Below are 13,722 nucleotides of genomic sequence, written 5' to 3'. Positions count from 1 at the left end.
TGAAATTTCCAGAACAAGCATCTCTGTATGGACAGAAAGTAGATTAACGGTTGCACAGGGCTGAGGAGGGAACTGGGGATGATGGCAAATTGGTACAAGATTTCTTTCAGGGACTATGAAAATTTTCTAAGATTTTGTGATAACAGTTATACAAATCTGAATATGTGAAAAGTCATGAAGTTAAATGAATGAATTAAATAACATTAAATGAATTAATTGTATGGTCTATGAATTATATCTCAATAAAGCTGTTACCAATAAATATATGAGTCGATAACCCCCTTTCCCCAAATCTAACTCCTTACTTTAGCTCTGGGGGCCTTACAGATCTAGCCGGGAATACTGTCCAGGAAATAACTACTCATTTGAATGATTATTTTAGTCCGTTGCCACTCCTGTCTTTGTTCTGCCTTCACTTCCTCCTTTGAAAAGGTGAACTGAAATCCTAGAGGGAAAACACTGACCCGACTATGTATGGTGACCCTTCCTGTGTGAAAAATATAAGAAACATGTTATAAAGGGCCAAAGTTCTTGATATAACAAAAAGTAATGTGAAGTTTATACAATGAAATATTACTAGCCCTAAAAAAGCATGAAATTCTGACATATGCTATAACATTGAACAAACCTTGAAGACATTATGCTAAATGAAATAAGCCTGTCACAAAAAGAAAAATACTGAAAATACTGATTCCATTTATATGAGGTAGTTAATGATCAAACATCACAGAAGCAGAAAGTAGAATTCTACAGATGGGGGCTGGGGGAGCACAGGTAATGGGGATGGGGAGATATTGTTTAATAGGTACAGAGTTTCAGTTTTGCAAGATGAAAAGAATTCTGGAAATGGATAAGGGTGATGGTCACACAACAATATGAACTGTACCCTTTTAAGGGTTCATCTAAGATGATAAATTTTATATGTATTTTACAATAAGAAAAATTTTTTAAAGTAATGTGTAAAGTGAACTCTACTCAAGACTGCCAAAAAATAATGAGACTAGGTACTAATGAATGATGCTAGGATTAGATCTCAGGTCTAATTTTAAGTACCAGGAGGAACACACCTCTCCAGAGTTCTGTGTCCCTCCTTTTCACATGCATGAATCACTCAAATGTCCTCTTCTCCAAGAACATACTGCCTCAGACCACTCCCAAATTTTATCCTCTCCTTCTTCTTTTGTCAGAAATAAGGCCAAGTCACTGACTGCCTAAAAAGTCTAGATCAAAGTTTTCACTCTCACAATCATCAAAATTTTTGAGCTATTAAAGCCAAAGTTTTTAAACTTAAGTTTTGCAAGCCCCATGTAAAGTGAGAATAATATTAGTACATTTTGTATATGAGAAAATTGAAACATAGGAAGCTTAAACAGTATGTCCAAGATATACAGCCAGTTAAGTTGAAGAATGCCAGCAAATTTGGAAAACTCAGCCACAGAACTGGAAAAGGTAAGTTTTCATTCCAATCCCAAAGAAAGGCAATGCCAAAGAATGCTCAAACTACCACACAGTTGCACTCATCTCACATGCTAGTAAAGTAATGCTCAAAATTCTCAAAGCCAGGCTTCAGCAATACGTGAACGGTGAACTTCCAGTTGTTCAAGCTGGTTTTAGAAAAGGCAGAGGAACCAGAGATCAAATTGCCAACATCCGCTGGATCATGGAAAAAGCAAGAGAGTTCCAGAAAAACATCTATTTCTGCTTTATTGACTATGCCAAAGCCTTTGACTGTGTGGATCACAATAAACTGTTGGAAAGAGATGGGAATACCAGACCACCTGACCTGCCTCTTGAGAAACCTATATGCAGGTCAGGAAGCAACAGTTAGAACTGGACATGGAACAACAGACAGGTTCCAAATAGGAAAAGGAGTTCGTCAAGGCTGTATACTGTCACCCTGTTTATTTAACGTATATTCAGAGTACATCATGAGAAAAGCTGGGCTGGAAGAAGCACAAGCTGGAATCAAGATTGCTGGGAGAAATATCAATAACCTCAGATATGCAGATGACACCACCCTTATGGCAGAAAGTGAAGAGGAACTAAAAAGCCTCTTGAGGAGAGTGAAAAAGTTGGCTTAAAGCTCAACAAAGATCATGGCATCTGGTCCCATCACTTCATGGGAAATAGATGGGGAAACAGTGGAAACAGTGTCAGACTTTATTTTGGGGGGCTCCAAAATCACTGCAGATGGTGATTGCACCCATGAAATTAAAAGATGCTTGGAAGGAGAGTTATGACCAACCTAGATAGCATATTCAAAAGCAGAGACATTACTTTGCCAACAAAGGTCCGTCTAGTCAAGGCTATGGTTTTTCCAGTGGCCATGTATGGATGTGAGAGTTGGACTGTGAAGAAAGCTGAGCACCAAAGAATTGATGCTTTTGAACTGTGGTGTTGGAGAAGACTCTTGAGAGTCCCTTGGACTGCAAGGAGATCCAACCAGTCCATCCTAAAGGAGACCAGTCCTGGGTGTTCATTGGAAGGACTGATGCTGAGGCTGAAACTCCAGTACTTTGGCCACCTCATGCGAAGAGCTGATTCATTGGAAAAGACCCTGATGCTGGGAGGGATTGGGGGCAGGAGGAGAAGGGGACGACAGAGGATGAGATGGTTGGATGGCATCACCGACTTGATGGACATGAGTTTGAGTGAACTCCGGGAGTTGGTGATGGACAGGGAGGCCTGGCGTGCTGTGATTCATTGGGTCACAAAGAGTCAGACACGACTGAGTGACTGAACTGAACTGAACTGAAGTTGAAGAATCAGTTTTCCAACTCGCAAACTGACCTGTTTCTAAAAGTCCAGATCCTAAAATTGATAGCTTACAGTGAACGGTGTTGGATTCCTGATCTCCGGAGAAGATTTACCTTTGTGACCAGGGACCAGGCTTGATCACTCAAGAGCTTTTGTGTAGCAGAGTTTTATTAAAGTATGAAATGGGACAGAGAACGCTTCTGACACAGACATCAGAAGGGGGACGGAGAGTGCCCTCACTAGTCTAAGCAAGAGAGTCATATACTTTTTTAATTACTTATTAAAATAAATCAAAAGAATGTCTCAAGTTTGTAAAGATCTACTAGACCTACTCCCACAATTTACATTTTAAGATAACAGGATTAGCCAGAAGGTTTTCAGGAAGGAGAAACTGTCCTCAAACAGGATACATTGTTGTTCTATAATCCTTAGTACAGAGTTTTAACCTGAGTTGTTTGTTGTGTAATCATCAGTTCTGGGCTTAAAGAAAAAATGTTTTATGCGACTAAGACTAAGGAATGTAGAGAGAAAAAAAAAGTTTGTCCTTTTCTCCTCCTTGAGAACCCCAGACTCCTCTCTCCTCCTCGGGGACCCTGGACTTCTTATCAACCTGCCTAGGAACTGACTCTCAAAATCTGAAATCTCAAGCCCTCATTTAACTGGTTTGATCTCCAAGGGACTCTCAAGAGTCTTCTCCAGCACCACAGTTCAAAAGCATAAGTTCTTCAGTGTTCAGTCTTCTTTATGGTCCAGCTCTCACTACTACATGACCCCTAGAAAAACCATAGCTTCGACGAGACAGACCTTTGTTGACAGTGATGTCTCTGCTTTTTAATACACTGTCTGTGTTTGTCATAGCTTTCCTTCCAAGGAGTAAGCGTCTTTTAATTTCATGGCTACACTCACCATCTGCAGTGATTTTGGAGCCCAAGAAAGTGACTGTTTCCATTTTTTCTCCATCTATTTGCCATGTAGTGATGGGACCAGATGCTATGATCTTAGGTTTTTAAATGTTGAGTTTTAAGCCAGGTTTTCACTCTCCTCTTTCACCTTCATTAAGAGGCTCTTTAGTTCCTCTTGGTTTTCTGCCATTAGGATATCATCTCCATTTCTGAGGTTATTGATATTTCTCCTGGCAATCTTGATTCCAGCTTGTGAGTAATCCAGCCCGGCATTTTGCATGATGTATTCTGCATATGTTATAAAAAACAGAGTGGCAATATACAGCTTTGACATAATCCTTTCCCAGTTTGGAACCAGTCCATTTTCCATGTCTGGTTCTAATTGTTGCATCTTGACCTGCATACAGCTTTCTCAGGAGGCAGGTCAGGTGGTCTAGTATTCCCATCTCTTTAAGAATTTTCCTCAGTTTGTTGTGATCCACACATTCAAAGGCTGTAGTGGAGTCAATGAAGCAGAAATAGATGTTTTTCAGGAATTCTCTTGCTCTTTCTATGAGCCAGCGGGTGTTGGCAATTTGATCTCTGGTTCCTCTGCCTTTTCTACATCTAGCTTGTGCATGTGTAGTGGCTTACCATTTACTCATTACATTCAGAGAGGGCACAAGGAGAAGTGGGCAACAGAGGATGAGATGGTTGGATGGTATCACTGATTCAATGGACATGAGTTTGAGCAAACTCCCAGAGATAGTGAAGGACAGGGAAGCCTGTCATGCTGCAGTTCACAGGGTTGAAGAGTCAGACATGACTTGGTGACTGAACAACAATGCACAGGAAAACATGCAGCCTCTGTTATAATTGACCTAACCTGTTCTTAAACCTGTAGCCTACAAGATGTGGAGAAATGGGGAAACTTTAACTGTCCAGTTAAAAATCTCTGCGTTTATTCTTGTTTAAGTAGTAGCGGTGACTGTGTTTCTAAAGATGACAGCAATATCTCTCACCCCATAAACTCTTTTGAAATGTGACCTGGAAAACTACCCTTCAAGAGGTGGAGTCTATTTCCCCGCTCTTTAAATCCAAGTTGGCCCCGTGACCTGTTTTGACCAACAGAATGGAATGGAAGTACTGATATGTAACTTTCAGGGGAGAGCTTTAACAGATCTGTAGCTTCTGCTTGCCTTGGTTGAAGCATTCCCTCTTGCTACTCCATGCCATGCAACAAGACCAGTTACTCTGCCAGAGATAAAGGCACGTGGAGAAAGGCTTAAGGCTAAACTGATCATTCTGGCTCCAGCCAAATTCACATCTGAACCATGAGAAATAATAAATTGTTATTTTAAGGCACTAAATTTTAAAGTGATTATGCAGAAATAGATAATTTTTCAGATGATTCCAGTCCCCAGTCATCAAGTCACCTCTGGCCTCCAAGTCTTCTCAGCTGAAATTCAGAAGCAGAGATAAACTGCCTCTCCCCTCATACTCTTTCCAAATTCCCAACCCTGGAATAGTTTGTTACACAGCAATAGACAACCAGAACACTCTCTTATCCCCCTCCAGGTGGCATCTAGGGGAAGCTGGTGCTACCATGACCTAGAGGTAGCAGAAAAAGGAGGCAACCTCAGGGACCTTACTGCTCTCAGATGTGTTGGGGTGGCCTTGTCCCTAGGTACTATGTGCTAAGTTGTAGCAGATTCTGTTGGATCTTTAGCCAACCTGATAGTAATTGCTCAGGTCCATGGACCCACCCCATTCATTTGCCTTTAGCTGCAAAATCTCTGCCTTGTCCCATTCCCGGACTTCTACGAAAGATATTTGTTCTTGTCTAGGTGTCTTTCCTTGGAAGGAGATGGGAATTGAATCTATTCAGAAACCATTCCTCTCTCCATCCACCCTGCCCCCAACAACTCCCAGTGTGACTGGATTCAACCAGATGGCGGGTCAAGTTCTCACTTCCTACTCTTAGGGGTTTTGGGGTTTGTTTTATTTTTAAATCCATTCCTCAGAAATGGGAAGCTCAGATGCCCTTCCAGCACTAGCCCCACCTTCAGGGTTTCATTGGAGTATCTGGGAGTGTTCTACAAGGGCTACAGCCAGAGCAGCGGTGTGTAAGGCAGCAAGAAGCACTGCTGGAACCCCAACCTCAGTCTCCCCTCTGCCTCAGTCTGTCGTCAGAAGCCAGGCAATCCACCTCTTCCATGGTAGGGCTGGCACTCACATTCCCTTGTTTAACTGGAACCTCACAGTCGCTCCCTCCAAGGACTCCAGGACAAGATGCTCTGATTTAAAAAGGGATTTGTGGACAATCAGTATAAATGACCTGGGTCTGGGTCTAGCTCCATCACTAGAACGGAAACTCAGGCACGTCGCTTTACAAGTTATTTCCTCACCTGTAACATTTTGACATGTGACCTGGAAAACTACCCTTATGATTATCTCATAAGATCGTTAAAATGGTTAAATGACATTGTAAGTTACTGGGATAGCAAAATAACTGCAGCCTGTAAACAACACCGCAGATGCCTCTGAGAAACTGCTCGGAAGAAGCAAGGAGGAATGTCAGTATATACGTGATTTTGGTGAAAGGGGAATATATGCAATTGAGTGCATATTTTTGTCCAGGTTTCTGCTAGTCTCCATGAAGCTTTCTGCTAATCATGAAAACAGTCATCACCCTGAAGGATTTCAGTGATTTTCTAGATATGAGTAGATTCAAGAACTGGGTTCATGAGACTTTCCTGGTGGTACATTGGATAAGAATCCGCCTGCCAATGAAGGGAACCTGGGCTCAATCCCTTGTCCGGGAGGATTTCATGCCGAAGAGAGACTAAGCCACCACAACTGCTGAACCCACACGCCGAAGCTACTGAAGCCGGTGCTCCTCAGTGAAGAGTAGCAGTAGCCTTTGCTCTCCACAACTAGAGAAACCCCATGTGCAGCAACAAAGGCCTAGCACAGCCAAAAGTAAATAAATAAATTAAAAAAAAGAATTGGGTTAGTAAAGGCGGCTCCTGCAAATATCTATTTAAAGAACTGTCCTGCCAGTTTCCTTTCTCCACCCACCCCACCCCAGCACAGAGGGCCTCATTCCTGCTCCCAACATCAGGGGGTGTTGATGGTCAGCAGCGCAACAGCACAGGATTTAGTCCTTCTAGAGGTAGATGGCAAGTGCCCATGGCAAATGTCAACCTGCAGTTAACGCTGGGACTAGGGTGGAGCTGGAGGAGCTGAGTAAACTGGACCCGGCTGGAACACGCACACGAGTGAGAAGCGTTCAGACCTATGCGCTTACCACTCGCCTGGGAGCAAGGACAAGGCCGAGTCATTTCCAGCTCCTGGGGCCTAGCTGGGGACACCAGCAGGACGCTGCCTGCGCTGTACTCCATGTCCCTGCCACCGATGTGTGGCGTGGCTGGTATCGTGTCATGCTGATCCCGATGCCGGGAAACCGTCGCTCCTTTCCAGCTTTCCAGTCCTGACTCAGGCCTGACTCGCCGGAAGGCCCGACCGCGGCAGGCCTGGGCAAGTGCTGGGCGGGGCCCTCCGCGGGCTGAGTCGAGCCGGCGGGAGTGCGGGCGGGGCCCCGTGCGGGCTGCGGCTACCGGACCTCTCAGGCTTCCGGGAAACCTAGGCCGCTTTTTGCCCAAGTCTCAGGCTTCTGGTCCTGGGTTAGGGTTCTAGGGTTGAACAGTTAGGGCGACGAAAGTGGCTTTTGTGCACGGTTCCTGCCTCGGAGTCGGCCCTCCTCCTCCTCGGCGCGCCTGGCCCAGGGGCCCAGGTTTCGGGTCTGTCCCGGCATCCCGGGCCGTCTTGGTTGGCTCGCACGCTGCCCAGCTGCTGGTCCTCGGAGCCTTCGGGAAAAAACGAGGAAGGAGGGGTTAGGTGGAGCTTGGACGCCCCCAGGAGTACGAAGGCGAAATCACGCTACCAATTAATTTTTGGAGAAATTCTCGTTTTTGTAATTTTGTTAATGTGTCCATATCTTCTTTGTCTGTGTAATAAAAGTTTATAACTTCGCCTTTACATAACTAGACTACTCTCTTCTCATGATATTGTGTGTCTTTTTCTTTTTAGCTTGCTTGAATTCGGCTACCCATTCCACAAATTATCCAGACATTTTCACTTAAAGTTAGGTCGCATACACTTCTTTCTATTTAGTCTTAATGGTATTTTTAAATTTTAAAAACATTTGATAATTATTGACTAGGTAATGTATCAGTTCAGTTCAGTCGCTCAGTCGTGTCCGACTCTTTGTGATCCCATGAATCGCAGCACGCCAGGCCTCCCTGTCCATCACCAACTCCCGGAGTTCACCCAAACTCATGTGCATCGAGTCGGTGATGGTAATGTATAAAAGTAATAAAAATAAATTCATACCCTAAGAAAGTTGATAGTGAGACCAAAGGGGCGATAGCCCAGAGGAGAGGAATAGGTGACGAGGTTAAGTGGTACAAACTTCCAATTACAAAGTAAATGAATTAGTGTAAATATACAGTATGGTGCTTGTGCATGCTCAGTGTGCAGAATATAGTAAATGACAATGTAGTATCTTAGTATAGTGACAGATGGTAATCACTTTGAAGTGTATAGAAATACTGAATATGTTGTGCACCAGGAACTAACATAGTATTGTATATCAAATATACCTCAAAAACAAGCAAACTAATAGAAAAAAAGATCAGGGACTTCCCTGGTGGGTCAGTGGTTAAGACTCCACCCTTCCAATACAGAGCCCACAGGTTCCATCCCTGATTGGGAAACTAAGATCCCACGTGCCATACCTCCTGGCGTAAAAAAATACGATAAATAACATTTTTTAAAAAGTAACTTAAAGAGAAAGAAAAATACTAGATTTGCAGTCTGGGGAGAGGCAGAATTGGATGAAGATGGTCATGGGCACAAACTTCCAGTTATAAGTTAAATAAGTACTAGGAACATAATGTGCAATATGATAAATATAATTAATACACATGGACATCACCAGATGGTCAATACTGAAATCAGATTGATTATATTCTTTGCAGTTGAAGATTGAGAAACTCTATACAGTCAGCAAAAACAAGACTGGGAAATGACTATGGCTCAGATCATGAACTCCTTATTGCAAAATTCAGACTTAAATTGAAGAAAGTAGGGAAAACCACTAGGTCATTCAGGTATGACCTAAATCAAATCCCTTACAATTATACAGTGGAAGTGACAGATAGATTCAAGGGATTAGATCTGATAGACAGAGTGCCTGAAGAACTATGGATGGAGGTTCGTGACATGGTACAGGAAGCGGTGATCAAAACCATCCCCAAGAAAAAGAAATGCAAAAAGGCAAAATGGTTGTCTGAGGAGGCCTTACAAATAGATGAGAAAAGAAGAGAAGCAAAAGGCAAAGGAGAAAAGGAAAGATACACCCATCTGAATGCAGAGTTCCAAAGAACAGCAAGGAGAGATAAGAAAGCCTTCCTCAGTGATCAATGCAAAGAAATAGAGGAAAACAATAGAATGGGAAAGACTAGAGATCTCTTCAAGAAAATTAGAGATACCAAGGGAACATTTCATGCAAAGATGGGCACGATAAAGGACAGAAACAATATGGACCTAACCAAAGCAGAAGATATTAAAAAGAGGTGGCAAGAGTACACAGAAGAACTATACAAAAAAGATCAACATGATTCAGATAACCATGGTGGTGTGATCACTCACCTAGAGCCAGACATCCTGGAGTGCAAAGTCAAGTGGGCCTTAGGAAGCATCACTATGAACAAAGGTAGTGGAGGGGATGGAATTCCAGCTGAGCTATTTAAAATCCTAAAAGATGATGCTTTGAAAGTGCTGTACTCAATATGCCAGCAAATTTGGAAAACTCAGCAGTGGCCACAGGACTGGAAAAGATCAGTTTTCCTTCCAATCCCAAAGAAGGGCAATGCCAAAGAATGTTCAAACTACCGCACAATTGCACTCATCTCACATATTAGCAATGTAATTCTCAAAATTCTCCAAGCAAGTCTTCAATAGTACATGAACTGAGAACTTTCAGATGTGAAAGCTGGATTTAGATAAGGCAGAGGAACCAGAGATCAAATTGCCAACATCCCTTGAATCATGGAAAGAACAAGAGAGTTCCAGAAAAACATCTACTTCTGCTTCATTGACTACACTAAAGCCTTTGACTGTGTGGATCACAGCAAACTGTGGAAAATTCTGAAAGAGATGGGAATACCAGACCCCCTGACCTGCCTCCTGAGAAACCAATACTCAGGTCAAGAAGCAACAGTTAGAACTGGACATGGAATAACAGACTCGTTCCAAATTGGGAAAGGAGTATGTCAAGGCTGTATATTGTCATCCTGCTTATTTAACTCATATGCAGAGTACATCATAAGAAATGCTGAGCTGGATGAAGCACAAGCTAGAATCAAGACTTCTGGGAGAAATATCAATAACCTCAGATACACAGATGACACCAGCCCTATGGCAGAAAGCGATGAGGAACTAAACAGCTTCTTGATGAAGGAGAAAAAAGAGAATGAAAAAGCTGGCTTAAAACTCAACATTCAAAAAACTAAGATCATGGCATCAGGTCCCATCACTTTATGGCAAATAGATGGGGAAACAATGGAAACAGTGAGAGACTTTATTTTCCTGGGCTCCAAAATCACTGCAGATGGTGACTGCTGCCATGAAATTAAAAGACGCTTGCTCCTTGGAAGAGAAGTTATGACAAACCTAGACAGTGTATTAAAAGGCAGAGACATTACTTTGCCAACAGAGCTGTCTATTCAAAAGTATGGTTTTTCCAGTAGTCATGTATGAATGTGAGAGTTGGAGCATAAGGAAGGCTGAGCATGGAAGAATTGATGCCTTTGAATTGTGTTGTTGAAGAAGACTCTGAGAGTCCCTTGGACTGCAAGAAGATCAAACCAGTCAATCCTAAAGGAAATCAACCCTGAATATTCATTGGAAGGACTGATGCTAAAGCTGAAGCTCCAAAACTTTGGCCACCTGATATGAAGAGCAGACTCATTAGAAAAGTTCCTGATGCTGGGAAGGATTGAAGGCAGGAGGAGAAGGATATGACAGAGGACATGATGGTTAGATGGCATCACTGACTCAATGGACATGAGTTTGAGTAAGCTCCAGGAGATGGCGGAGGACAGGGCGGGGCATGCTGCAGTCCGTGGGGTCACAAAGAGTCGGACACAACTGAGCGACTGAACAACAAGGAACGTAACGTACAATGTGATAAGTATAATTAACACTACTGTATGTTACATGTTAAAGTTACTTAAGATAGTAAATTCTAACAGTTCTCATCACAAGGGGAAAAACATAATTTTAACCTTATCTTATTTTGTATCTGTATGAGGTAATGGATGTTCATTAAACTAATTATGGTAATCATTTCATAATGTATATAAGTCAAATCATTATGCTGTACACCTTAAACTTATACAGTGCTGTATGTCAAATATTTCTCAATAAAACTGGAAGGGGGGAAATTGTTAAATTAAAGAACAAATGAAGACTGACTTTGAAATTTTCCTGAGCAGCTTAATTTATCTTATTTTGCAAAACAAGGGAGACCAACTTGACTTGGTCACTTCTTGCTTATGCCTCTGGAAATCACAGGCACAACTTAAACTCTTTACCATGTTGGTATGAGGTAACCACTAACCAATTCCTTATCATTTAAGAAAATTCTAATTTTGTAACCAATGCTGTAAAGAATAAGCAGTCTCTGCATCCTCACTAAGACAAGCAGTTTTATAACAATACAGTTGGCCCTCCTTACCCATGCATTCCACATTCTTGGAGTGAACCAACCAAAAATCAAAAATAGTTGGAAAAAAAATTCCAGAAAATTCCCAAAAGCAAAACTTGAATTTCCTACAAGCCAGCAAATATTTACATGGAATTTATATTGTATTTAGAGCTATTTACATAGCGTTTGGGCTTCCCTGGTGGCCCAGTGGTAAAGAATCTGCCTGCAATGTAGGGGACCCGGGTTTGATCTCTGGCTTGGCAAGATTCCCATGGAGAAGAGAATGGCAACCCACTCCAGAATTCCATGGATAGAGGAGCCTGGAAGGCTACAGTCTTTGGAGTTTTGAAGAGTGGGACACGACTGAACCACACACACACACACACACACACACACACACTCTCTCTCTCTCACACACACACACACACACACACACACACACAATAAAAAGGAAAAAAGAATCTATGACGGCATTGTTTGTCATCCACTGGAGTGGGTCACAATCCAGTATCTATAATGGAGGGAAGAAAAGTAAAATGAGTGGGTACCCAGTGTGAAATTATTTACATCAGCTAGAAACAAAGACTAAAAGTGCATACAGCAACCTGAGTAGACCCCAAAGTCACATGCTAAGTGAAAAACATATGCAAGATTAGGAAACAGTTACACGCAGCACAACTACACAGCCTATGAGGATACATACAGATTCATAATACTAACAACACATTAGAGAGAGGGTGGAAGCAGGGAATAGGATCAAAGAAAGTGGTAAATTGACATAAATAAAGCAATAGTCTTGCACCCATCCATGTGAATTAAGGGCAATGAATTGAGATTAACACTGTACCCAAGGTCCACCCCCAAGTTATTCAATGTTGTGAATACATACTTTAATTTCATACAAAAATTTTAATAAGAAACAAAAATACGTATTTGTATGAGTATCCAGAACAGACCTCAATAAATGTGTTTTTTCTTCTGAGAAATTTAAAAACAATCATTAATAGCTGTCTTAGGGCATCCTTGACACACAACAAAGCGAACATATTCAAAATGTACAGGTTGGTAAGTGTTGCCAAAATGTATAGATCTGTGAATGCATCTTTACAACGGGGGGCTGACTTGCCCATTGGGTACAGTAAGCATACACCTGCAAAAATGTGTCCACTCTTTAAAAATATTTTAATTTAAAAAATTCATTTAAATTCAAAAGAACATAATAAGATTTTACAAACGTTTTTATCTAATATTAATGTACTATGCTCAGTCGCTCAGGCGTGTCTGACTCTTTGCGACCCCAGGGACTGTAGCCCTCCAGGTTTCTGTGGGCACAGGATTCTCCAGGCAAGAATACTGGAGTGCATTGCCATGTCCTTCTCCAGGGGATCTTCCCCACCCAGGATGGAAGCTTCGTGTTCTGTGTCTCCTACATTACAGGCAGATTCTTCACCCACTTATATCAAAGCAGCTGTATAATATCTTATATCAATAAATTATATATTATATAATCATATACTATAGTCAATTATCTGTGGTATGTGTAAATAAACTATATTAATAGATAAAATTTAAATTAAAAATATCAGACAATCCTAAAGGAAATCACTGGAATATTATTGGAAGGACTGATGCTGAAGCTGAAGCGCTTATACTTTGGCCACCTGATGGGAAGAACTGACTCATTGGAAAAGACCCTGATGCTGGGAAAGATGGAAGGTAGAAGAAAAAGGGGATGACAGAGGATGAGATGGTTGGGATGGCATCACCGACTCGATGGAGATGAGTTTGAGGAAGCTCTGGGAATTGGTGATGGGCAGGGGAGCCAGGCGTGCTGCACTCTATGGGTTCACAAAGAGTCAGACACGACTGAGTGATTGAACTGAAATATTTCAACATTAATATTTTAATACTTAAACATTATTTTTTATGAGAGGTTCCACGAAGATCAAAGTGTCTAGGGCCAGTGAAAGTCATAATGACTGCCCTGCCACAGTTAAGGTGGACATATCCATTGTTTCCCCTTCCTGATTTTCCCTTTCTAATACTTATTGCCTGCCATTCTCTTTCCTCTTATCAAGCAATCACTGCTCTGCTTTCTGTCATTATAGTTTTCATTTTCTACAATTTTATATAAATGGAATCATACAACACTTTTTTGATTGAAATTTTCACCCAGCATAAGAGTAATAGTAATAATTTTTCCTGGGTAGCATTCCATTTTCTGGATGTAATCATAATTTATCTCTACCTGTTGAGTGACATTTGTATTGTTTCCAGCTTTGGGCTGTTATAAATAAAGCTACTATGAAT

At 41.7% G+C, this 13,722-nt stretch overlaps 1 protein-coding gene across 2 annotated transcripts in view; it reads right to left on the bottom strand.

Moving 5' to 3' along the window:
- The window catches only part of CFAP126 (cilia and flagella associated protein 126), a 51,571-nt gene that overhangs the window by 24,056 nt on the left and 13,793 nt on the right, over positions 1-13,722 (bottom strand). For both annotated transcript variants that reach the window (XM_044944114.2, XM_025287482.3), the window contains exon 2: positions 6,956-7,507. In XM_044944114.2, the coding sequence (XP_044800049.2) occupies positions 6,956-7,042 (87 nt within the window). In that variant the 5' untranslated portion in view covers positions 7,043-7,507. The remainder of the gene's footprint in view (positions 1-6,955; positions 7,508-13,722) is intronic.

The sequence above is a fragment of the Bubalus bubalis genome, chromosome 6, assembly GCF_019923935.1.
Source record: "Bubalus bubalis isolate 160015118507 breed Murrah chromosome 6, NDDB_SH_1, whole genome shotgun sequence".
Taxonomy (NCBI): Eukaryota; Metazoa; Chordata; class Mammalia; order Artiodactyla; family Bovidae; genus Bubalus; species Bubalus bubalis.
Note: the sequence above shows the minus strand (reverse complement) of the source record. Positions and strands in the feature narration are given on the sequence as shown.